The 26,427-nt window shown below is 40.9% G+C and overlaps 1 protein-coding gene across 3 annotated transcripts in view; it reads right to left on the minus strand.

The window, feature by feature from the left end:
• ORC2 (origin recognition complex subunit 2) overlaps positions 4,448-26,427 on the minus strand; it is a 43,832-nt gene continuing 21,852 nt past the window's right edge. For all 3 annotated transcript variants that reach the window (XM_021074955.1, XM_021074957.1, XM_021074956.1), the window contains 10 exons: positions 25,290-25,483; positions 22,763-22,861; positions 19,900-20,009; positions 16,605-16,737; positions 15,702-15,798; positions 13,008-13,154; positions 11,730-11,901; positions 9,956-10,017; positions 9,203-9,321; positions 4,448-6,253 (listed from right to left, as the gene is read on the minus strand). In XM_021074955.1, coding sequence (XP_020930614.1) covers positions 6,167-6,253; positions 9,203-9,321; positions 9,956-10,017; positions 11,730-11,901; positions 13,008-13,154; positions 15,702-15,798; positions 16,605-16,737; positions 19,900-20,009; positions 22,763-22,861; positions 25,290-25,483 — 1,220 coding nt within the window. In that variant the 3' untranslated portion in view covers positions 4,448-6,166. The remainder of the gene's footprint in view (positions 6,254-9,202; positions 9,322-9,955; positions 10,018-11,729; positions 11,902-13,007; positions 13,155-15,701; positions 15,799-16,604; positions 16,738-19,899; positions 20,010-22,762; positions 22,862-25,289; positions 25,484-26,427) is intronic.

Consider the following 26,427-nt stretch of genomic DNA (forward strand, 5'->3'; position numbering starts at 1 on the left):
AAGCCGGAAAGAAGAAAGCTTCAGTGAGAGATGGTCAATTTTGTCAAAGTAGAGAGAATGAGATAGCAGCTTTGAGAGACTGCCTTGATGGTATTTGCTTCATTCATTCATTGTTTGCTTTCTGTGCGCCAGGTATACAGAGATGTGGGGAGGATAGGCCAGGAATTTGGATGAAAATTAGAGTAAACTCTTAAGCAGCAATGATAAAGATACACACGAGGTTTATAGGGAGGGTCTTCTGGGAAAAGGGGGTAGAGTTTAGTCAAGAGGGACAGCTTGAACAAATGCACTAAGTTAGAGAAAAAGCCCAAGTAATTCATTCATTACTGTCAGGGAGGAAAGCTGGAGGCAGGAAAAGCGTGGTTAGAGGGGATGGTGAAGAAATAGCCTGAAGCCAGAGGCTCTCAGACCCTCCTTTCTTCTATATGGCGTCCTTAAGGTGCAATGTGATTTCATCTGTAGCAGCGATTTTTTTTTTTTTTTTTGTCTTTTTAGGGCTGCACCCATGGTATATGGATGTTCCCAGGCTAGGGGTCTAATCAGAGCTGTTGCTGCTGGCTTATGCCAGAGCCACAGCAATGCCAGATCCAAGTCGCGTCTGCAACCTACACCACAGCTCACAGCAACGTTGGATCCTTAACCCACTGAGCGATGCCGGCGATTGAACCTGCAACCTCATGGTTCCTAGTTGGATTCGTTTCCACTGTGCCATGACGGGAACTCTGGTAACAGTGATTCTTAATGGCAGTGAGGATCTCAGGAAGTTGAAGGTTGTTTAATTTCTTTAGGTAGAGTTTTAGAAGGAGTTAATGGATTAGAGAATTTGTTTATGACTGGGCATGCTCATTGCCAAATAGTTTAAAGAGTGACATTATTACTATAATATGTTTTCAAAGTTTCTTTACTGGCATGCTAGCATTTCTAAATAACTAAAATTACCCCCAAACACATCCTATGCAGTTTTTAAAAAATAAAATATCCCTCAGGATTATTTACTTTCAGCTGTCAAATTTTCTGAACTAACTTTCAGAATTAAAAAAGTTCTGTTGGGAGTTCCCGTCTTGGCAGAGTGGTTAACGAATCCGACTAGGAACCATGAGGTTGTAGGTTCGGTCCCTGCCCTTGCTCAGTGGGTTAAGGATCCGGCGTTGCCGTGAGCTGTGGTGTAGGTTGCAGACGCGGCTCCGATCCCACGTTGCTGTGGCTCTGGCGTAGGCCGGCAGCTATAGCTCCCGTTAGACCCCTAGCCTGGGAACCTCCATATGCTGCAGAAGCGGCCCAAAGAAATAGCAAAAAGACAAAAAAAAAAAAGTTCTGTTGAAGTATATATATAGTAGATTTAGAATAGTTGCTTTACAATGTGTGTGAATTTCTGCTGTATAGTGAAGTGATTCATATATGTACATTTTTATACTCTTTTCCATTATGTCTTATCTCAGGGTATTGAGTATAGTTCCCTGTGCCATACGGTAGGACCTTGTTTTCTATGCATTCTATAGATAATAGCTGACATCTGCTCACCTCAACCTTCCACTCCATCCCTTCCCTAATGCCCCCACCCCTTGGCAACCCTCAAGTTTGTTTTGTGTTTGTGAGTCTGTTTCTGTCCCCTAGATAGGTTCATTTGTGTCTTTTTTTTTTTTTTTTTTTTTTTTTTTTGTCTTCTTTAGGGCCACACCCAGGTATACGGAGGTTCCCAGGCTAGGGGTCGAATTGGAGTTGTAGCTGCTGGCCTACACCACAGCCACAGCAATGCCAGATCCAAGCCGTGTCTGTGACCTACACTGCGGCTCATAGCAATGCCACAGCCTTAACCCACTGAGCGATGCCAGGGATACTAGTCAGATTCCTTTCTGCTGAGCCATGACGGGAACTCCTCTTTTATATATATTTTTTTCTTTTTATGGTTGCACCTGTGGCACATGGACATTCCCAGGCCAGGAGTCAAACCAGCAACTGAGGCCTACACCACAACCATGGCAGCACTGGATCCAAGGTGATCTGCAACCTATGCCACAGCTTGCAGCAACATCGGATCCTTAATCTGCTGAGCAAGGCCAGGGGCAGAACCTGCATCCTCACAGAGACAATGTTGGTCCTTAACCCACTGATCTACAGTGGGAACTCCTGTATCATATTTTAGATTCCACATTTAAGTGATATCAAACGGTATTTGTCTCTCTCTTTCTGACTTCACTTAGTATGATAAAGTTTAAGTCTACCCATGTTGCTATAAGTGGCATTATTGTTACTGTTTTTCTGTAGCCTTTCCTATAGCATATGGAAGTTCCTGGGCCAGGGATCAACTTCAGGCCATAGCAGCAACCCAAGCCACTGCAGTGACAACAACAGATCATGAGGAAAGTCCATTATTTTGTTCTTTGTTATGGCTGTGTGCAGTATTCCATTGTATTTATGTACCGTATCATCTTTATTCATCATCTGTTGACATCTTTTGATGGACATTTAGGTTGTTTTCATGTTGTGGCTATTGTGAATGGTGCTGCTATTAACACTGGGGTGTGTATATCTTTTTTTTTTTTTTTTGGCTGTGCCCATGAATTGTAGAAGTTCCCACTGTCCCACAGCAGTGACCTGAGCTACTGCAGTAACAATGCTGGATCCTTAACTTGCTGTGCAATGAGGGAACTCCTGCATATATATTTTTGGATTATAGTTTTGTCCAGATATATCCCCAGAAGTGGGATTGCTGGATCATATGGTAATTCTGTTTTTAGTTTTCTGAGAAACCTCCATACTAGTTTTCCACAATGGCTGCACCAACTTATATTCCCAGCAACAGTATAGAAGAGTTTCCTTTTCTCCACACCCTTCCAGCATTATTTGTTGACTATTTTGCCCTGTGAAAGTTCCTGGGCCAGGACTGACTCCAAGGAGCAGCTGCAACCTGCCCCACAGCTATGGCAATGCCCATCCTTAATCCACTGTGGTGGGCTGGGGTGTGAACCCAAACATCTGCAATGACCCAAGCTATTGCAGTTGGATCCTTTTTTTGTTTTGTTTTGTTTGTCTTTTTGCCATTTCGTGGGCCGCTCCAGCAGCATATGGAGGTTCCCAAGCTAGGGGTCGAATCGGAGCTGTAGCCGCCGGCCTACACTACAGCCACAGCAATGCCAGATCCGAGCCGCGTCTGCAACCTACACCACAGCTCATGGCAGCACCGGATCGTTAACCCACTGAGCAAGGGCAGGGACCGAACCCGCAACCTCATGGTTCCTAGTCGGATTCGTTAACCACCGCGCCACGATGGGAACTCCTTATAGGTTTTTTTTTTTTTGTCTTTTTCAGTTTCTTTTTACATGCCTGTGGACTCAGCCAACCATGTGTAGTGCTGTATTAGTTACTATTGGAAAATAATCTGCATATAAGTGGACCCACGCAATTCAAACATGTATTGTTCAAGGATCAACTGTAGACTTCTAAAATTTCGTTAGTAATTTTTTTAAGGTAAGCAAAATCTGTTAACCATCCTTCAAACTTATATGAATGAAATATTCATATATTAAAATAACAAAAGAAAGTCTGCTTTCTGGAGTTCCACAAAAATTGTTTTAGTACTCCCTGCATAAGAAATTCAGTATCATGCCATGTCTATAGAGTGTAAATGTCCATCCTGCATCCCCTGTGCCTTTTTTTTTTGGCCTACTTTAGTCATTTTATTAAGAACAGCCAGAAAGGAGTTCCCTTCATGGCTCTGACTGAGATCCATGAGGATGCAGGTTCGATCCTTATCCTCACTCAGTAGGTTAAGGATCCAGTGTGGTGAAGATCACAGACACAGCTCAGATCCTGCGTTGCTCTGGCTGTGGCACAGGCCAGCAGCTGCAGCTCTGATTGACCCCTAGCCTGGTAACTTCCATATGCTGCAGGTGTGGCCCAAAGCGGGGAGAAAAAAAAAAAGAATAGTCAGAAAAATCTTTCAAGGTTTCAGGAGTCTCTTCCGGTTCAGTGTCCAGAAGTAACAGCAGAAGTCTGGAGCCTTAACAAACTGGCAGAACTTAAGCGACATTGATGTTGACAGGAGTTGATGAAGAGCATATTTAATTCTGCCAAGATTATCATCAGAGCTGTAAGATGCACTCAAACTTTTTGAAACTCAAGATATTTTTTAAAAAACGGCATTATAGGAGTTCCCGCTGTGGCGCAGTGGTTAACGAATCTGACCAGGAACCATGAGGTTGCGGGTTCGGTCCCTGCCCTTGCTCAGTGGGTTAACGATCCGGCGTTGCCTTGAGCTGTGGTGTAGGTTGCAGACGTGGCTCAGATCCCGCATTGCTGTGGCTCTGGCATAGGCCGGTGGCTACAGCTCCGATTAGACCCCTAGCCTGGGAACCTCCATATGCCGCTGGAGTGGCCCAAGAAAAGGCAAAAAGACAAAAAAAACAAAACAAAACAAAAAAAACCCCAGTATTATAAATGAAGAAAAAAGAGTCTATCCAAATTATTTTTTATTAATAGTAAAGACTGTTCACACATACTGCTTGCAAATAGACACAAAAATTATAAAAATAAACCAGTTGATATTTAAGAGCAAATGCAAAGTTTGCACATTAGGTCAATAAAGATTTTGTACACTTTTATACTGTAAGTTATTATAAACTAGATATATTAAGCAAAAAAAAGTGCAAACCAGCAAGTATCACATGTCACCATTTGTGTTTTTAAAATGAGAAATATAGACAAATGCTCCTGGATGTGCATAGAATTCCTCTGGAAGAAGCCCAAACTGCTGTCAATGGCTACCAAGGGATCAGGGAATGGTTAAGGAAACTGACTTTTCATTGATTATCCTTTGGTACAATTTTAAAAATTTAGAATCATATTCATCTACAAACTTATTTAAATACTTCGATTAGAAATTAAAGAGGGAAAGGAAACCTCTTAATACATGGATTTAACATAGAATTACTTCATTATATGACACAGAAATTATTTTAAAAATTCTAAGCATCTGGGGAAATATTTTCATAAAGGGAGTTGACAAGGTTAAGAAATGAGTGAAAAATGGTGATGCATTATATTACAGTGATATTTTAGCAAAGAATTTCATTTCCAAGTGTGAACTATTTCAGGGAGTTTGTGAAGACTGTCTGCTGACTACATAGCCAAGGTCGGCCTTCCTTTCTTCCCTAGAAGACAAGAAGGCTTGTGTGAGTATTTAGGATGCTTGAAATGATCACTTTAAAAAACTGAAATGTCTTAACAGTGAGTTTTAGGCCTACGTGATAGGGAAATCAAGATTAATTTAAAGCCAGTCATTAACATGCTGCTCATCTGCATGTTACACAAAGAAAAATACACTGATATACAAGAATAGTTAATTTTTTATTTTCTGTTGCCTTGGAAAAAATGACTAAAATGTAATTCGAGATTGTTTCTCTAGCTTGGCTTCTCACTGTGTCATGAAGATGATGGCACAGACGTTACTGTCCCGAGCAGCATGATGTGTCATTGTTCATGTGCTTTCTGGGATGGGCAGGCACCCTGTATACACGTCCTGTTTTTCCCACTCTCCCAACTGAAACAGTACTGTGCTCCTCCTTCCTCTACCAGCACGCAGCCTAAATCCCAAAGGAGAAAAGCTGGAGCACCTACTTTCCCCTTCTTACACCTTTTGTTGAACCATTTCAGAAGCAGTAAGAGATGATCTGCCTTCTCTATTATAAGTAGTCATCAATTCTGACATACGGAATAGCAGATAAAGCAGATTTACGTGATGCCATTGTCTTTGTGCTTCCACACTCTGGAACAAGCCTGTTTGCAAACAGTTCCAGGCGTGTTAAAGGGCCCTCAAAAAATCAGGAATAATATCATCTCTGGTATAAAAATTCAAAAACATCCAGTTCCAAATAGTCCCTGAGCATACTGTTCATTCCAGCAAGAAGTCTCCAGAGAGGTAATGAATGAAAGGCACGTGTTCTCCAGCTTGAGGACCACTGCATAGATGTGGGATGGTACTAGGATGGTACGTACACCAGCAGGCTAAGCAAGGTGCTAGTTGATGACATGCCCCCCTCCCAATTTTAAATCTTGGACATCAGAAAAAGAGTCTAATGTTGGATGTAAACACGACACTTTAGACTAGAGGAGTGGCAGCTGGGGTACAACAACTCTTCCACAGAAGATTCAAGAATATAGGAGAGCTTCAAACTTCCTCTTCTTCCTTTGCCAGGAAATCAGTCAGTGTTCCATTGTCAACAGGAATCAATAAATACTCCACTCCATCACCTCCCTAAAAGATGTAAGAATACCCTGAATGTTAGTCATTCATAAGAGATATATTTGAATCCTACTGTAGGTTAAACAAAAAAATGGATTTGACCTCATTAATACTTTATATAAAGTATAAAAATTAAGGCCAGAGGACATACAGGCAACATATATATATATTTAAATACACTGAGTTTGTAGTTGAACCACTTTATAGTGGAGAAGAAAACTAAAAGATGAGTAGGTGGGTGTTTATTTCACCATCTTGCCCTTTCTAAAGTCTTCCATCACTGACTTCTCTGTGTTTTTTCTTTTTTTGTCTTTTTGCCTTTTTCTGGGGCTGCTCCCGTGGTATATTGAGGTTCCCAGGCTAATCGGAGCTGTAGCCACCAGCCTACGCCAGAGCCACAGCAACGCAGGATCCAAGCCGCAGGATCCAAGCCGTGTCAACCACAGCTCACAGCAACACCAGATCCTTAACCCACTGAGCAAGGCCAGGGATCGAACCTGCAACCTCATGGTTCCTGGTCGGATTTGCTAACCACCAGCCACGACGGGAACTCCTGACTTCTCTGCTCTTTTAGTCCCTTACAACTGGGTCCTTGCCATTGGCTATAGGTTCAGGTATCTCCCATTTTAAAATAACCCTCACTAGACTCCTCATTCCTCTCCAAGTGTCACAACCACGGCACCTTTCCAGAGGCATTGTCTGTGAATAGTGGTCTCCATTCCTTTACTTTTCACTCAACCCAGGCCAACCTACCTACTGCCACCATTATCATGTAACCAAAACAGCTCTTGCTTAGACAAGAAATTCCATATTCCTAAATTCATTATGTGGAGTTGCCCTGTGGCTCAGTGGGTTAAGGATCCAGTGTTGTCACTGCTGTGGCCCTGGTTATAGCTGTGCTACATGATAGATCCCTGGCCCAGGAACTTCTGCATACTGTGGGCCTGGCCAAAAATAAATAAGTTTATTATGTATTTTCAGTCTTCATCTTTTTGGCCTCTTGGCTGCACCTGACACTACTGACTATTCGTTCTTAAAACATGCTTTTTTTGGCTTCTGTGACATCTTGGTTTTCTTCTTGGCTCTCGGGCGGTTTCTCTCATTCCTGCAGGCTTATCTTCTACTTGGCCATTAAATGTCACACACTTCTAGGCTTAGTTCTTGGTCCTCTAATCGCACTGTATGTCCTCTTTCTCAGTAGTCTCACCAATGCCTGAGTTCAGCTATAAACTAAGTATGTAGGAATCATAATATTTTATCTCTAGCCTTGATCTTTCCTCTGGTTTCCTGTCCCAGGAATCAGGTGCCTAGCCAGCATCTCCATGTGGAACTCTCAGAAGAACCTCAAATACAGTAAGTCCAAACATACGAAGATCGTGAACTGATGATCTGTCTCCCCCAAAATGTTGCTCTTCCCGTTTTTCATCCACTGATCCCACCACCTCTGGTTATTTACAAGCCGGAAGCCAGGAATTGCTCTAGACACCTTCCTTTTCCTTGGCTCCCACGTCCAATCTATCGATTCTTGTCAGTTTTGAACCCAACCACTCTTCTCTGTTGACTGTGGTCCAGATTACGTCATACCCAGATTCACAGCTTCCTAGCTGGCCTCTGTGCGCTGACTCTGTGCAGTCCCCATCTTGCCCTGCCCCATTCCACTCTCTGCACCATTGTCAGAACAATTTTCTAATGACTTCCTGTTATTTTAGAACAAAGATTAAAACGCTTTCCTTGGCCTAAAAGTCCTGTGTGGTCTAGCCTTTACATTGCTATCTGTTCAGCTTCATTTGTGCCATGCTGGCCACCTCTTTGTTCTGGGGCCTCTTTACATGCTGTTTGTTCCTGCCTGGAATGTTCTTCCCTCCCTCTCTGATGGGTTATCTCCCAGTCTCCCTTTAGGTCTCAATTCAGTGGTCTCTTCTGACATCCATAACCAGGTCAAATCCACCTATCGTAAAAGGCTCTTGCAGAACCATTTTTTTTTTTTTCTTTTCCTTTTTACAGCCACACCCGTGGCATATGGAGGTTCCCAGGCTAGGGGTCAAATGGGAGCTACAGCTGCCAGTCTGTACCGCAGTTCACAGCAATGCCAGATCCTTAACACACTGAGCGAGGCCAGGGATCGAACCCTTGTCCTCATGGATACTAGTTGGATTCTTAACCCACTGAGCCACAACGGGAACTCCCAGAACCATATTCTGATCATAAGACTTATCACAGAAATGCACTTGTGTGTGATTATTTGACAAATGCCCATCTCCTCTGTTAGACGTTAAGCTTTATGAGCAAAGAAACTAGGTTTTTGCTTACTACTGTATCCTAATGCTTAGTGCAATATCTGATATAAAGCTAGTGCTGAATAAATATAGACTGGATTAATGAATGGGCTGGAAGGAGGAGAAGAAAGGGAATAGCATTATCTGACTTCTTTCTTATCTTTTTTTTGTCTTTGGAATTCTTCATTTCATTAAGGGTCTCACAAAATAGCTCAGATGTAACTTGTCTACATCCAACACAAGAGAGAGGAGCAAATAAATGGTTAGCACACCGACAATGATCTTTTTTCATTGTTAAAAATAGAAATAACAGTGTTCAAGGTTTGACAGTTTTCTCCTCCGTGTGTGTTTCTCTGCAAAACTTTATGCCGCAGGCCCTTCAGGAATAAGAACCAGTACCTGTCATCCGCAAGCAAGGAGGGCCACTGTGCCTAGATTCCTGAGGGGGTGTCTGACTTACTTCTAATGGCCTATTATTCCTCTGGACAGGAAGTCATAAAGTCTGCTCTGTTCTGAAGCAGAGTACTTCTACCTGGCCTCCTTCTCCAGAGCTCAGATGGCACACGGCCTAAGTGCATCCTTGTCATCATGCAACCTCAGTTTCACAATCCTGCATACTTTTTCTTAAGTAACCGAGAGCCACCATTCCTGGCATACATACAATACCATAGCAGCAAAGTCTCACCTTCTTTGTTCTTAGAAGCTTGTGGTCCCTAAATTCTGTTAACTGGGCCCGAAGTGTCAGATCACTATTGACGAGGAATGCCTCCCGACACTGCTGGTAAAAATCTTGGAAAGGGAGTCCTGGAGAGTTCAAGAGGAAATGAGAACAGGAGTCAGTATTTAAGACATGACCCCATATATAGATACTTAGGCCAAAGAACAGAGAAAGAAAGTGCTATTACCAAAGTATGCCAGAGCAGTCAGCAAGTACTAAGTGAGTACCTCTAGGAGAAGCAAAATGAGAGGATACTGAAACTGGCTTACAGTGTTTACAGAGAACTGGCGGCCTGCAAGCAGTCAACTGTGACCAAGTATACAATTCTACAGGCAGTTCTAAACAGTGTGAGTAAAGCGAACTCTTCAAAGAGGGAACAAGTAAGTCAAATGAGAACTGGGTGATTATTGAGACGTATTTGAATTAACACATTATTTTTACTCAAAGGGAAGAAAATCACCTAAGACGCCCAGCATGTGAAATATGTGTAACTGGTAGACACGCATCCACAGCCAGCACAGTAAGCTGGGTGTCTTTCAGTTCATCTTGGCAAACAGCCTGTTCAGCAGTGTATCTGTGGGGCTGCTTGAAAATTTGCCATATGGCAGACGCAGTGAGCACAGTGTGTGAAAAACTTCAGCGCCATGATTAGATTTTACAAAAAGGGATTTATGGGATGAAGCAAAAGTCACACAGTTTACTATCGTAAATGTTAGATACCAGTGTAAGAAGGGTTATCCTGGTTCTCCAGCTGATACTTCATCAGTAGCCTGAAAATCCCCCTAAGGAAAACAACAAACAAAAAAACAGGAATTCACATCCAGAATGTTAATAGCTGAGAGTAAAATGCACAAAGCGTGAAACACTTGGCCTATGTTAACCTCTGTTCATTTCTCCAAGGAACAGCATATCCTAGCTACTTAAAGAAGCTTTTCTATTTCCTCATAAGGAAAATCTAGGAGTAGAACTGACCCCTGAACACCGTGGGCTTGAACTGCGGGGATCTACTTATGGGTGGGCATTTTTCACAGTAAACACTGTAAGGCTACAAAGTCCAGAGTTACTACAATCTGTGGACGTGGAGGAGCTGCACACATGGAGAGCTGGCTGTAAGTTAGACACAGATTAGGCCCCCACTGTTCAGGAGTTAACTGTATTTTTTTTTTTAGGCCACAGATTAAAATCCACCATAGAAAACTCAGAATATAGAATAAAAACTAAAGAGGAAAATATGAATCCCGTAATTCTAAAATAACAGCCACTGACATTTGACGTGGAGCTGCTATTTGTGTTTGCTGCCTTTCTCGAGTCTTTGGGGAAGGAGGCAGGGTGAAAACATAAATTCACGTATTGACATATGTTAGACACCATTCTGTACCTCAACTTTTCAATTATTGGCTTTCCCATGTTTTAAAAAATTCTTCTTGAACACATTTTTTTTTCTTTTTCAGGTGTACCACCTAGCTGTCCCCAGGCTAGGGGTCAAACCTAAGCTGCAACTGCGATCTATACCACAGCTGCAGCAACATCGGATCCTTAGCCTGCTGTGCCACAGTGGGAACTCCTAGAAGATAATTTTTAAAAGCATATTTTGGGAGTTCCCGTCATGGCTCAGTGGTTAACGAATCCAACTAGGAACCATGAGGTTGCAGGTTCGATCCCTGGCCTCATTCAGTGGGTTAAGGATCCAGCATTGCCGTGAGCTGTGGTGTAGGTTGCAGATGCGGCTTGGATCCCGAGGTGCTGTGGCTCTGGCGTAGGCCAGTGGCTACAGCTCCGATTCGACCCCTAGCCTGGGAACCTCCATATGCTGCGGGAGCGGCCCAAAGAAATAGCAAAAAGACCAAAAAAATAAATTAATTAATTAATTTTAAAAATTAAAAAAAAAATCAAATTTAAGTTTAAAACCCATCAAAATTCTGCTTTTTCCTCTACGATGACCACTGAGACACTCTTACTCAGACATATAAAAACCTGTTAAGGAGTTCCCATCGTGGCACAGCAGAAACGAGTCTGACTAGGAACAATGATGTTGTGGGTTCGATCCCTGGCTTTGCTCAGTGGGTTAAGGATCTGGCATTGCTATGAGCTGCAGTGTAGGTTGCAAATGTGGCTCAGATCCTGGTGTTTGCTGTGGCTGTGGTGTAGGCCGGTGGCTGTAGCTCCAATTGGACCCCTAGGCTGGGAACCTCCATATGCCGCAGGTATGGCCCTAAAAAGCAAAATAAATAAATAAATAAATAAAATAAATAAAAATAAAAATAAATAAAAATCTGTTAAGAACAAAAATGTTGGTACCCTTATTTATTATTGGGCAATTTAGATCACTACTGAGTAGTCTGCCTATTGCATAATCCAACTATTATTACTACTATTTCTCTTAATCCTGCAATCTGAGTAAGGACTTTAGTAATCACCATCAAAACCTAGCAGTGTTTATCCTAAAATGTACGGAGTGTTTTTTAAAAAAAGAAACTGTCGTTTTCATTCTTACCTTGCATTAGGGGTCAGGCTTCGTAAGACATGAGTTAGGGAACTAAGTGGTAGTGATCCAGACTGTTTGACCAGAAGAGAATTCTCATAGGAGGTTTCTTCAGTATAAGGACTATATGTAGTAGTTTCATACCAGAGCCAGTTATAAAGACTCTGCTTTGCATGATCCCACACTAGAGCACATGACCAAAGAAAATAAGCATTACTAATTATTTTCCTATTGTCATGTTACTAGATTCCACTCTAGGAAAGAACAAGAAAACATTAAGTGAATCACACTAAGTGAATCCTGGAAATTTTCATTTTTGTTATCTCCCCATCCAATCTGTACCTCACAATCTAATTTCATGGTTAATCAATATCTGAATCTTTATTTGTATATTAAATACAAGTAAAAATATATTAGTGCTACTAAGGGATTCTTTTAAAAAATTTAATAATTTAACATTTTGTTTTATAGGATTATCACAAAGTCTCTGAATAAAATGTATGACTGTTATAACACCACAGAGTAGAAAGAAACCAAAATAATAGTTGGGTCTCCTCTCCTTCATGAAACTTGGGCTTGTAAAATACATCGTTTACTACCTAAATTTTTATTTCTATGAATTATGTTCTAAATGAGATTGAAGACACTTACATTTTTGGCAACCATATCTTTAAACACATAACAAAGAAGTGTACTAAAAACAGTTTAAAATGTTATAACTTAAGGAGTTCCCATCATGGCTCAGTGGTTAATGAATCCGACTAGGAACCATGAGGTTGTGGGTTCTATCCCTGGCCTTGCTCAGTGGGATAGGGGTCTGGCAATGCCGTGAGCTCTGGTGTAGGCTGGTGGCTACAGCTCTGATTAGACCCCTAGCCTGGGAACCTCCATATGCCGAGGGAGTGGCCCTAGAAAAGGCAAAAGGACAACAACAACAACAAAAAATATTATAACTTAAAACATTAAGAAAATTGGAGTTCCCGTTGTGGCTCAGCAGGTTAAGAACTTGACCAGTATCCATGAGGATGCAGGTTTGATCCCTGGCCTCGCTCAGTGGGTTAAGGATCTGGCGTTGCTGTGAGCTGTGGTGTAGGTCACAGACGCCGCTCGGATCTGGCATTCCTGTGGCTGTGGTGTAGGCTGGCAGCTGCAGCTCTGATTCGACCCCTAGCCTGGGAACTTCCATATGCCATGAGTGCAGACCTAAAAAAGTAAAAAAAAAAAAATTAAGAAAATTAATTTTGTAAGACTGATATCTCAGGAACGAAAAATAGTCATATTTTAACTTACTGAGAGGAGCATTGAGGTGGTCGATGGATGCTATAAGATATATGTTACGTAAAGATGATAACTGTCCAATAATTTGCTGGCTTTTGTCTCCTCTCAACATTTGGCTATCCAAATTGTGGATAAGAAGGAAGAGTTCTAAGGAAGAATCTAAAAGGAAAAATAGTTCAATTATTATTTTCAGTGAGTACAGTGAGTACTTGTGCCATGTATTAAAGAACATATCAAAATAGTATAGGACAAAATAACTGTTGCTTAGGGGTGTGCAATTTATTTGAGAAGATATATCGGTCACTCAAAATAGGCAAGACATTATTAAAGGCTTAACTGAAAGAAATTCACCGGAAATCAGTAAGGACTGGAGCAGTAAGAGACTTGACGGGAAGGACTTGAAGCAGACCATGAAGAAAGCAGTTTTAGTAAGGCACAGGAAATAAAGCGAGATGCACACTGGGCTGGATATGAATTTGTGCATGTTGAATTGCAAGGTGGGAGTGGAGGGGGAACATCTTCCCCCAGAAAGAGTTCTTCTCATTAAGTATTAAGAGCGACTATAGCAAACTCTTATTATCACAATGTCCAAGGGACAAAAAAAAGAGAGAGGAAGAGGCTTAGGATATTGCTCAAGGCATCAGAAGGTCAGAGAAGCAAAACACCATAAAAGTCAGTGAAGGAAGAGTTTGGATGATGATGTCAACATCATCAAATACTAGAGAGATCAAGATAAACACAGGATGAGGCAAGTCAGTTTGTTTAGAAAGGAGGAAATTACAGGTGATCCTCAAGCACACACTTCGGGTAGCATAGAAACAAGAAGGAAATAAGTAAAAAGTTGGAGTTGAAGGCAGGACATGTCTTCAAAAACTCATATGATTGATATAGGGAAATAAAATAGTATGGAAGAGCAGCAAAATCACGTAAATATTTTTTAAGATGGAAGAAGCTCTATGCATGTTTTAAAACCCATTGGTTGGAGTTCCCGTCGTAGTTCAGTGGTTAGCGAATCCGACTAGGAACCATGAGGTTGCAGGTTTGATCCCTGGCCTTGCTCAGTGGGTTGAGGATCCGGCGTTGCCGTGAGCTGTGGTGTAGGTTGCAGACGTGGCTCGGATCCCGCGTTGCTGTAGCTCTGGTGTAGGCCAGCAGCTACAGCTCTGATCTGACCCCTAGCCTGGGAACCTCCATATGCCGCAGGAGTGGCCCAAGAAACAGCAAAAAGACAAGAAAGAAAAAAAAGAAAGAAAGAAATGGGACATTGTCATTTATGGTGGAAGATGAGCCTTTTAGAATAAGTTAATGTCTCTTCCATTGCAGATAGAGAAGAGAGACGATATAGTGACAAAGATTCTGAGACAACACATTCTAAAAGTTGAAGATTACTTAAATTCTAAAAGTCACCATAATCGGTATTTAAATTATACGTAAACAAATATAATTACTATATATGTAATATAAATTATAATTTATATAATTCACATTGATGTAATCCACAATTATATAACATTTATATAAATATATTTTATATGTTATAGATTATATAATAAATATATTTATTATAATACTGTATACAATACCTATTACATATATATGAAATGATTCAGGTACCTATTTTAATGACTGTACAAACAATATTGAAATTATCCATCAAATTGTTAAGCATAACCAATTTCTCCATTTAATTCTTTTTTTTTTTTTTTTTTTGGTCTTTTTGTCTTTTTAGGACCGCATATGGAGGTTCCTAGGCTAGGGGTTGAATCTGAGCTGTAGCTGCTGGCCTACACCTGAGCCACAGCAACACCAGATCTGAGCTATGACTGTAACCTACACTAGCTCATGGCAATGCTGAATCCTTAACCCACTGAGTGAGGCCAGGGATCAAACCCACAACCTCATGGTTCCTAATCAGATTCGTTTCCACTGTGCCACGATGGGAACTCCACTCCATTTAATTCTTAAGTTTTAACTAAATGACAATAGCTGGACCCTAATTTTATTTCTCATTTGGTTATATGAAACACTCATGTAACCAAAATATTCACACCAAAAGAACAATAAATGTTTTTTTCCCAGATTTTCCCAGATTTTAGTATATGAACTCATTCAAATGCATTGATATTTACTCAGGATAAAGAAATAAGAATGCTTTATAAACATATTAAATAATGTAAAAATATCAGACAAACATGTACCAATTAACTGGAGCACTTCACACTGCCCAAATAAAAGTGAAAATTATTCTGAAATAGGAGACTTTGGCTATATAAATTCAAGGTAAATAATTCTTTCCTGTTAGGTAATGGAAGTTTGCAGAAAAAGTTCATAGAAAAAGAAGGGACAAATTATTTTAAAGAAATCTAAACCATCACTGAGAGAAGTGTCATTATTAAAATAACCCTCATTTTTGTGTATATTAGTACATAAATAAATACAAGTATATGATTGGCTTTACCCTAAAACTAGAGCATCAGAGTTACTGCTGTGGTGCAGTAGCTGACTGCAGCAGGTCGGGTTGCTGCAACGGCACTGGTTTGATCCCTAGCCCAGTGCAGTGAGTTAAGGATCTGACACTGGGGTAGGTCACAGCTGTGGCTTGGATTCCATCCCTGGCCTGGGAACTTCCACATGGCACAGGTATGGCCAAAAAAATCCGAACGCCCGCCCCCTCACCAAAAAACGAGAGCCTCTACGTCACATTACCTTCTTTAAATTTGTTTATTATCCAGTCTAGCTGATCCAGCACGCTGCGGAAAGTACCCATATGATCAAGGACTTCTTCTGTTATAGAATTCAGGATCTATGTCATAAAAGGGCAAGAGGTGCATCTATTATCACTTATTCTGTCATGTAGGACAACTATAACTAGCAAATTAATCCTTTTATAAATTAAAAACGAACTTGGATTTCCCTCAAAGTCTAAAAAATCATTTCAAACATTCTCCCAGTACTTGTCTAATTTTTTTTTTTTTTGGTATAAGTATGGCTAAAAGGAAACAGGGGATAACAGCAGAAGTGTAAAGATAATATAAGCAGGCAGTAAAAACAAAAGAAAACAAAAAGACCTCAACGATATAAGAAATATTAGAAAACTATAGATTTATCAAAGAAAAGAGGACACAGACACTGCGGATACCTTTAAAAAGGAGTATTACATTGGTTATATATCCAGCACGTAAAAAGTTTAATTTTCAAATGATGAAGAGATAGGAGCGTTTGGAATAAAAATGATGGAAGAACTATAAACTATTAAGTATATTTTCATATTTTTAGAGTACCAAAGTGACAGAGAAGCAGGATAAAACTGAAGTCCCCCATAATCCTGTCCTTCAGAGAAGTACTGTGGGTATTCAGTGTAGTAAACAAAGTTAACATTTCCTTAGGAATGAATGCATTTTCAGGTACCGAATAGGAAATTTAAGGATGGGGATTCAAGGCTCCAGCCCTCTGATTCAAACACATGATGTAAGGCACGACGCAATCTTACTAGTGTGAAAACAAAAAACAAAAATCGAATGCTCCAGAACTTGAAAGAGGATCGTCGTTAACTTGGGGGGATGGACGGGCAGGGGGTATGATGTTCCTTTTAGCATTTTTAAAACTTACTGATTTCACACTGATTCCAGGAAAGAAGCCATTGATGACAACATGAATGCAATCTTGCAGCATTGCGGTTCGAAATCTCTCTAGTAAATCTCTCTTAGAGCCCAAACCGTAAAGCACAATGTTGAACCCTAAGCTGTAAGAAAGAGAGCATTCATGAGATTAAACTTCAATACTTTTTTTTTGGCTGCGCCTGCAGCATACAGAAGTTCCTGGGCCTAGGGACCGAACCCCTGCCACAGCAGTGACCCCAGCCATAGCAGTGACAATGTCGGATCCTTAACCACTAGGCCACCAAGGAACTCCTAAACTTTGGTACCACTAGATGACAACTTGATAATTAACCAGTTTCCTTAATCTAAGCTTGTAAAAAATACAGGAAGAACTGGCATGGCTAAGTAACTGTACTGATTCCCAACTTACATAAAGCAAAAGCACATTTTTTTTTTTTTTTCCCTTTGGTCTTTTCTAGGGCTGCTCCCATGGCATATGGAGCGTCCCAGGCTGGTGGTCTAATTGGAGCTGTAGCCACAGCCAACTCGGGATCCAAGCTGCATCTGCAACCTACACCACAGCTCACGGCAACACGGGATCCTTAACCTACTGAGCAAGGCCAGGGTTCAAACCCGCAATCTCATGGTTCCTAGTCAGATTCGTTAATCACTGAGCCACAACGGGAACTCCACAATTTTATCCATACCCAAGATGATAGTTCCAGCTTTCAGTAGCTTTCTCTCCAGCTCCCATTACCTCTCAAGTGATACATGCCTGGAGGCAAGGGAGAACAAGGGAGGTACAAGGCACTACAGAGTTTCACAGGCTGAAGGGGAGTTTTAATAGGTGGGTTAAGTTGGGAATGTAAGCAGGGGCCAGGTCACAAAGGTCTTGTTAAGTTAACTAAGACAGTCATTGGATTTTATTCTATGGGATATGAGCATTTAAAAGTAAGAAGTCAAAGGGGGAGGGATAAATTAGGAGTTTGAGCTTAACATATACATACTACTATGTGTATAATAGGTAACTAACAAGGACCTACGTTACAGCACAGGGAAATCTATTCAGTACGCTGTAATAACCTGTATGGGGAAAGAATCTGAGACAGAATGGATATATGTATGCGCATAACTGATTCACTTTGCTGTACACCTGAAACTAACCCAACATTTTAAGTCACCTATATTCTAATAAAATTTAAAACAAAACAAAAAGTAGTCAGCTGTTAAGTGAAAGGTTTTAAGTAAGAAAGGAACATTTTATTTTTTTAAGAAAGATTACACTTGGAGTTCCTGTCATGGCTCAGCAGTAATGAATCCGACTAGTGCCCACGAGGCATGCAGGTTCAAGCCCTGGCCTCACTCAGTGGGTTAAGGATCTGGTGTTGCTGTGAGCTGTGGTGTAGGTCACAGATGCAGCTTGGATTCTGAGCTGCTGTGGCTGTGGCCAGCATCTACATTTCTGATTTGACTTCTAGCCTGGGAACTTCCATGTGCTGTGGGTGTGGCCCTAAAAAAAGCCAAAAAAAAAAAAAAAAGGATTACACTGGCTGAGTGGGGGAGTGGATAGAAAGGAGGGTAAAACCGCCAAAGGCTATGGACTTGAATTAGTGTCATGGAGAAAAATGTAAGGTGTCAAGAGCTTTATAGGTCAAATCAATTGGATTTGAAGAATGATCGGACATGGAAGGTAAATGAAGGGGAATATTAAGAAGAACTTAGTTTTTTGGCATGGGCATGAATGGGTGACACTCACTACATCAGGGAGTAGGGACAGATGGGGATGATGGGTTTAAGATGAGTTAAATTTTATGTATGTTGAATTGTTTACAGGACAGCCACATGGAAACTTCCAATATACATTCACGTCTGCTGCGGAGGAGAGAGATCTAGCTGGGCTGGAGATACCATTATGGGAATGACATACAAAAAGCCAAACTGAAGCCAAGAGAATGAATGAGATGACCCAGAACACTAAGCACTAGGGGTCAAGCCAAAGGTCAACGCCATGATTGTTTACAGTCGATCAGAAAGTGTTTATGTGATGCTCTGTAGCAATACAGGATAGCCTAGAAATAGACCCCAAAGGCAGAGGTTAGCAAGGAAGAAGCAGCAGAAAAAAAAGAAGCAAGGGAATTCAGAGAGCTAGCAATTCTACTGCAGTAGCTGACTATGAAGCAGCTGAGTGGCTGACTGTGACTATGAGGTCTGGGCTGGGAAGCAGAGCAAATCAAGTTATCCAAGTTGACACACAGGAAGAAAGAAGAATTGGTGGGCTAGAGGATGGGGATGGAATGAAGACCTGCCTTATAAACTGATAATGAACAGATCCCTTAAGAGTTATTGAGATAAGGTGATGTCCTAACAGGGAAGAGAATCGTTTTACTAGCATAATAAACCCCAGGATCATTGTGCCAATTTCTATGTTCTTACCACACATTCTCATTTTAGCATACATTTGAAGCACTTCCTTATATACTAAGGTCCCTTTCAATATAAATATAAAAGTAATTATAGAAAAAATACTATGTTTTAATTTTATTCATTCTTCTAGGTGTCTTAATGGAAACTTAAAACTTAACCTGAGGTATCTGAAAAAAGAAAAAAGTCCTGCTGCGTAGCACTGGAAACTATGTCTAGTCACTTATGATGGAGCATGATAATGTGAGAAAAAAATGTATAACATGTATATATGACTGGGCCACCTTGCTGTACAGTAGAAAATTGACAAAACACTGTAAACCAGCTATAATGGAAAAAAATAAAAATCATTATTTTAAAAAAATGAAAAAGGAGTTCCCGTCGTGGCGCAGTGGTTAATGAATCCGACTAGGAACCATGAGGTTGTGGGTTCGGTCCCTGGCCTCGCTCAGGGGGTTAAGGATCCAGAGTTGCCGTGAGCTATGGTGTAGGTTGCAGACGCGGCTCGGATCCTGCATTGCTGTGGCTCTGGTGTAGGCCGGTGGCTAGAGCTCCAATTCGACCCCTAGCCTGGGAACCTCCATATGCCATGGGAGCAGCCCTAGAAAAATGGCAAAAAGACAAAAAACAAAAAAACAAACAAACAAAAAAACCCGCAAAAAAGACAAATATCTTGAAAACTGAGAAAAGTCATCTAATAATACAACATTTCTACATTTGAGTCATAAAACTGGGAAAACAGCCATTTTTTCAAATTGTTACATATAAACAAAAAAGTTCATTGCAAAAAGAAAGTAAATGTCAAATTGCTTTGATTTTAACATAGACTTATGTAAATATTTATTATTCTTTATTTTACAAAGGTTTGCAATAATAGTACTTACTGTAACTGCAACATCCATTTATGAAATAACTGTTCATATTGTTGATTTAGTTGTTTAAGTTCAGCAGAAAAGGAAGGAGAAACCTTGCTCAATAAGTTACGCAAAGTTTGCTTTAAAAAAAAAAAAGGAAAAGGGTGGGAAGAAAATCACTCTCAAGCCACATACATCAATCAATCCAAACTAAAAGTACTTCCCTAGAAGCAGAGGTTAGAAGGGACCGTTACTGGAAATATGACTTTAATCAGGTTGGGTAATGAGTACATCAACTGAATGCACATAATATTTCACGATTTGCGTTCTTAAAATGTTTTAAACATTCTTTTTTAGTACAGATATGTAAAACAATAAAGAATTTGCTAAGTTTTGTCTAGAACCATTTACATGACCATAAATCCCAAATGTAAGGCTTTAATTTCTAAAAAAAATCATTACCATAAGGAGATGATTAAACCTGCCTCCCAGCTTTGACAACAAATCCAGACACTCTTTTAAAAACCTATGGATTTGAAAAAATGTAAAAGCTTAAGGTAGCAGCTCAATATTAATTCTCAGAAAACATTAAAGTTCTTTATCATTTACCATTATCATGAGTAAAATTCACGGCTCATTTTCAAAAGCTCTTTCTATCAAAAAGCTGTATATGCATTTTCACCCTGGCATTACCATGTTTTCATGATTCTATCCTTTTAGTAAAGTATTCTTTTAACACTGAAGACTAGAACTGCAATCAACATGCCAAGCATTCTAGCCTGTACTGTTGTTATTTATCCACACAAGACAAATTCTGTGTAAAACTGTTAAGTAGGTAGGTAGCTTTAAGGAATTTCTCTGACATTTTTTTCCTGATGTTCAGAGCCCTGGAAAAGCAGATAAAGCACTCGTGTCATCTCCAGTGGTCACTTACAATGGATTATCAGAGCACACTCATGCTCAGTGAAAACTTTGAAATGTCATCTCATTTTTGCACCTTCATTTCAAACTTTGTGCGGAATCGCATTACTAGTCCCAATACTTGCCCCTCCCGGTACCCATACCCTTTGCCATGTGATTTTGCAATCCCTTCCACTAAAAAGGTGGAGTCCAGTCCCCTGCTCTTTGACTTTGTTCTCGGCCACATGAATAAGGCCGAAGTGACACGGAGCCAGTTTTGAGCCCAGGCTTTAAGCGATGTTTAGTTTCTCCACTTCTCTTAGACCTCCAACACTGTCATGAGAAGAACATGCCTCCACTAGCCTTCCAAGGAGGTTCAACAAGGAAGAGAGACGTGTGGAGTGAATCCTGGATCAGCCAACTTCTAGTTGACCTGCAGACATGAGCTATAAATGCTTATCGACACATGCTATGGAAACTGTATCCATTAGCTACGTCCACAATGAATGAAAGACTTTCCTCTCCTTCATTATCGGTAACAGGTTTCTTTCATCCTCCGAGAGGTCTTTTTGTCTCTAGGATCTATGAAGTCCTACTGTGACCCTAGATCCATTTATCCTTCCCCTGTGTTGCTTATCTAAAAATATAACACATGTACTAGGCAGATGTTAGTGTCCTCTCTCCCTGGCAACAACTTGGTTTCTTTTTTTGGTTTCTTTTGTTTGTTGGCCACGCCTGTGGCGTGTGGAAGCACGTGGGCCAGGGATCGAACCTACGCCACAGCAGTGACCCGAGCGAATGCAATGACAACACTGAATCCTTAACCCACTGTGCCAAAAGGAAACTCCACAACTTGGGGTCCTGACACATGATTTCAGCTAGTCTCTGATTTGAGTTGCAATACCAATGAGATAGGTGGAGAAAAACAAAAAAAAGAAAGCAAAAAACAAAAATCCAACCACACAGCACCATGTCATGCAGGTCATAAAGGTTTTACCCTGTATTCTCTCTCTGTTCTAGAGCCTGAAAAACTCTCAAAAAGCCCTGTATACCATGGAAAACTGCACTGAATTCTAGGTTCAGTGAATAATAAAATCTTGATATTCTCTGAGCCAATATCAATCTCTTCTTGACTTAAATTATCAAGCCCACTTTCTAATGAAAGATTTTCTTATTCAGATGCTACTGTGTCCTCTCTTAGTGAGGTATCAGTCAAAGCCCTGAGTCTAATTGAATGGTATTTTTTTTTTTTTAATAAAATGAAACACCGGCCATAATATACAGTAACCTTGTTACTGCACTGGACAGGCTTTCCATAATATCAAGAAGCAGAATACCCTCTGCTTTTTGCAAGGCTTGTGACTGAAAGAAATCACGGTGTTTGTTTTATGATCAGCGTCAGATTCAATGAATATGTGCGTTAAACCAATAACATGGGTATCAAGGAAACTATAACCCTGAAGAAATAATAAGAGAAAAACATTAATAATTATATATGTATAATTATAGTATGTCAAACAGAATTCTAACCCAGTGAATCATTTACCATTTATATGATAAAATATGTAGTAGTTATATCATATTAATTTGCATTTCATTTGATCAGCGTAGTAATTCTGCCATGTACACTTACTCTTCAGATTTGCTGTCATGTAGTCTATTTTTCAGCTTACAATAAGAAAAATTTAGAAGTAATATTCCTTGGAGTTCCCATCGTGGCTCAGTGGTTAATGAATCCGACTAGGAACCAAGAGGTTGCGGGTTTGATCCCTGGCCTTGCTCAGTGGGTTAAGGATCCATCGTTGCCATGAGCTGTGGTGTAGGTTGCAGATGCTGGCTCGGATCCCGCGTTGCTGTGGCTCTGGTGTAGGTCGGCGGCTACAGCTCTGATTCGACCCCTAACCTGGGAACCTCCATATGCCAAGGGAGTGGCCCAAGCAATGGCAAAAAGACAAAAAAAAAAAAAAAAGAAGTAACATTCCTTGTAACATACCTGATCCAGTTTGGCTCTCTTTAGTTTCTGCAGTGTTCTATCAGAAGTTAAAACTTTTGAACTGCTGTGGGCTTCAAAGTATTCTTCTACTAACTCACTCTGAAAGTAGACAAAGCAAAGTCAGTTCTTAGTTTCAGATACTTGTTTTATATCAAAACTAGACATTAATATTAGTGTAATCAGGCTACGTGAAATTGTTTATCTGGCAGTCAGTATTTTCTTTTTGAAAGAACAACATAGATTAAGAACCAGGCAAATTTTTTTTTGTCTTTTAAGGGCCGCACCCATGATATATGGAGGTTCCCAGGCTAGGGAACCACAGTAATGCTAGATCTGAGCTGCATCTGCAAACTTCGCCACAGCTCATGGCAACACCGGATCCTTAACCCATTGGTCAAGGCCAGGGATCCAACCTGTGTCCTCATGGATACTAGTCAGATTTGTTTCCACTGAGCCACAACAGGAACTGCAGCAAATTTAATTCTACTAATAAAACTGGGTAACTCGGAGCTCCTGTCACGGCGCAGCAGAAACGAATGAGGAACCATGAGGTTTCGGGTCTGATCCCTGGCCTCACTCAGTGGGTTAAGTATCTGGCATTGCCATGAGCTCACAGACACGACCCTGATCCTGCGTTGCTGTGGCTGTGGTGTAGGCTGGCAGCTGTGGCTCCGATCAGACCCCAAGCCTAGGAACCTCCATATGCCACGGGTGCGGTCCTAAAAAGCAAAAACAAAACAAAGCAAAAAAACTTTAGAGTAACTCTTAGGATCATAGAAGTTAAAGGAATGACTAGATTGAAACAGTCTGTTTCCAGAAATAATTCCTAAATTCCAATATATAATTCTTATTTAGACTTAAAAGGTTTTACATATCAAAACCTTTGTTCTGCCTCACACAGTCCTAGCAAATCTTTTAATATTAGTACAGTTGAGGAACTGTGAAAATGAGAAAGAGACCAACAGCAAGATAAAAAAAAGACTTGCCTACTCTTCCAGTAAAACAGCTCACCATGTGTTCTATTGATTTGGGCAGGACTCACCTACAAGGGGCTAAGGAAGGAATGGAAAGCCATTCAAGCAACAGGCTTCCTAGACTGCTTGGAATCTTTACAGAGAATGCCTGGATAGATAATTAGCCTGTTCTCCGGCCATGTGTCTGCAGTGTTCTCCAAACAACTCAAGCTGGATCCCTAGCCACATCATTTATTACTTACACTGACCTGAATATATCAACAGCGTTACAAAAATGGAACTACAGGAGTTCCCATAGTGGCGCAGCAGAAACGAATCCAACTAGGAACCATGAGGTTGTGGGTTCGATCGCTGGCCTCGCTCAGTGGGTTAAGGATCCAGCGTTGCCATGAGCTGTGGTGTAGGTCACAGACTCGGTTCGGATCTGGCGTTGCTGTGGCTGTGGTGTAGGCCAGCAGCTATAGCTCCGATTAGACCCCTAGCCTAGGAACTTCCATATGCCTCAGGTGTGGCCCTACAAAGACAAAAAAGAAAAAAAACAAAAGCAAAAATGAAACTACATAAAAAGGCATTTGCTGAGAAGCCTTACCTCCAATTATCCAATCAACATTTATTTTTTATTTTTTATCCAACTGAATTGTCTCTTTTAGCATATACTATGGTATTGACATATGAAAGGGAATACAGACAGGCCAGGATACAAAATCAAGAAAAAGACACAAATATATATGGGAATTTTTTTTTTTTTTTTGTCTTTTTGCATTTCTTTGGGCTGCTCCCACAGCATATGGAGGTTCCAAGGCTAGGGGTCTAATCAGAGCTGTAGCCACTGGCCTACGCCAGAGTCACAGCAACGCGGGATCCGAGCCGCGTCTGCAACCTACACCTCAGCTCACGGCAACGCCAGATCGTTTAACCCACTGAGCAAGGGCAGGGACTGAACCCGCAACCTCATGGTTCCTAGTTGGATTCGTTAACCACTGCGCCACGACGGGAACTCCAATTTTTTTTTTTAAACAAATACTTCTCATTCTTGTCTTTTTAGGGCTGTACCCACGGCATACAGAGGTTCTCAGGGTAGGGGTTGAATTAGAGCTGTAGCCACTGGCCTAGCCACAACCACAGCAACGGCAAATCTGAGCTGAGTCTGAGACCTACACCACAGCTCACGACAACGCTGGATCCTTGACCCACTAAGAGAGGCCAGGGATCGAACCCTCGTCCTCAAGGATACCAGTCAGATTCCTTTCTGCTGAGCCATGATGGGAACTCCTATATATGGGAATTAATGTGAAGGGCTGAGAACATGTAGAAAAGTGAAGAAAACATTATGTTGATTCTCCCATGTGGATCACTTCGGTAGCTTATCTCTGAGATATCACCAATTTTTCTTTCTTTCTTTTTTTTTATTTTTTATTACTAAAATGAATTTATCACATCTGCAGTTATACAATGATCATAACAATCTGATTTCACAGGATTTCTATCCCACAGCCCAGGCACATCCCCCCACCCCCCACTAATTTTTCTTTAAAGTCTCTCTCTTTACTTACTGTTTTATCTCTTTTCATTTTCTTAGAAGGTGTTTCTTTGCAAACAGGAGCTGAAACTACTTTATTCTGAGCTTGAGTCTTTTGGCTCAGTATGACTTCATTAGTGTCCTCTTCGCATTCCTGCGCCAGCCCTTCATCCTCCTCTGAGTTGGAAGCAGAATATTCACTTTCACTGTCAGAATGAGACTGTGGAACTGTGGAGGGAAAGAGCAAGGGGGAAAGTGGGACAGTCTGACAAGAGGGGCATTGTAGGGCATCAGGCAGAGTGTGGGCTTTGAAGTAAGAGACTGTGACTTCTGGTTGTGTTATTACTTGCTGACGATTTCACCTGAGCTAGTTATGTATTTTCTGAGCATCAGTTTCCTCACTTATCAAATGAGGCCAACAGTGCCTAATTTAATAAACCATTGTGAAGATTACACTGAAATGCATGGAAAGCAACTAACAAGGCCTAACACACAGGAACTGTGGCAGAAATTGTCAATCCTGCCTAATACCATTCTCTTTCTTCCTTGCTAAGGAAACTCACTGTAAAATGCGGCAATTGCTCAACCCTAGGAGATAATTAATCACAGTAATTTAATTGTCTTTTCCTTTGCCAGATACTTGCTCGTTCAGCCTCCTTTGCAACTAGAGGTGGCTTGTAAACCTTTAACAAATGAAACTCGCAGGGAAATGTGCTGGAAGCTTCTGAGAAAGATTTTCCTCACTTTTGGCAGGAAAGCCTCTTACTTATACTCATAGCTTAAAGCTATGGAAGCCACGTTGCAATATAAAATATCAGACCTAGGCAGCTCCCGTTGTGGCCTAGCGGTAACAAACCCAACGAGTTACCATGAGGAGGTGGGTTCAATCTGTGGCCTCACTCAGTGGGTTAAGGATCTGCCGCTGCCATGAGCTGTGGTGTGGGTCACAGATGCAGCTCGGATCCTGCATTGCTGTGGCAGCTCCAGTTCGACCCCTAGCCTGGGAATCTCCATATGTCTAGGGTGTGGCCCTAAAAAGCAAAATTAAAAATAAATAATAAAACCTAAAAATGAAAATGCCAGTGGCAAAGCAAAAATATAGGAAAAACCTGGGTCCTTCATAACACTTTTGAGTGACTACATCAACCACAGAACTGTGTTTCCTTAGACTT

The sequence above is a fragment of the Sus scrofa genome, chromosome 15 (assembly GCF_000003025.6).
Source record: "Sus scrofa isolate TJ Tabasco breed Duroc chromosome 15, Sscrofa11.1, whole genome shotgun sequence".
NCBI classification, from domain to species: Eukaryota; Metazoa; Chordata; class Mammalia; order Artiodactyla; family Suidae; genus Sus; species Sus scrofa.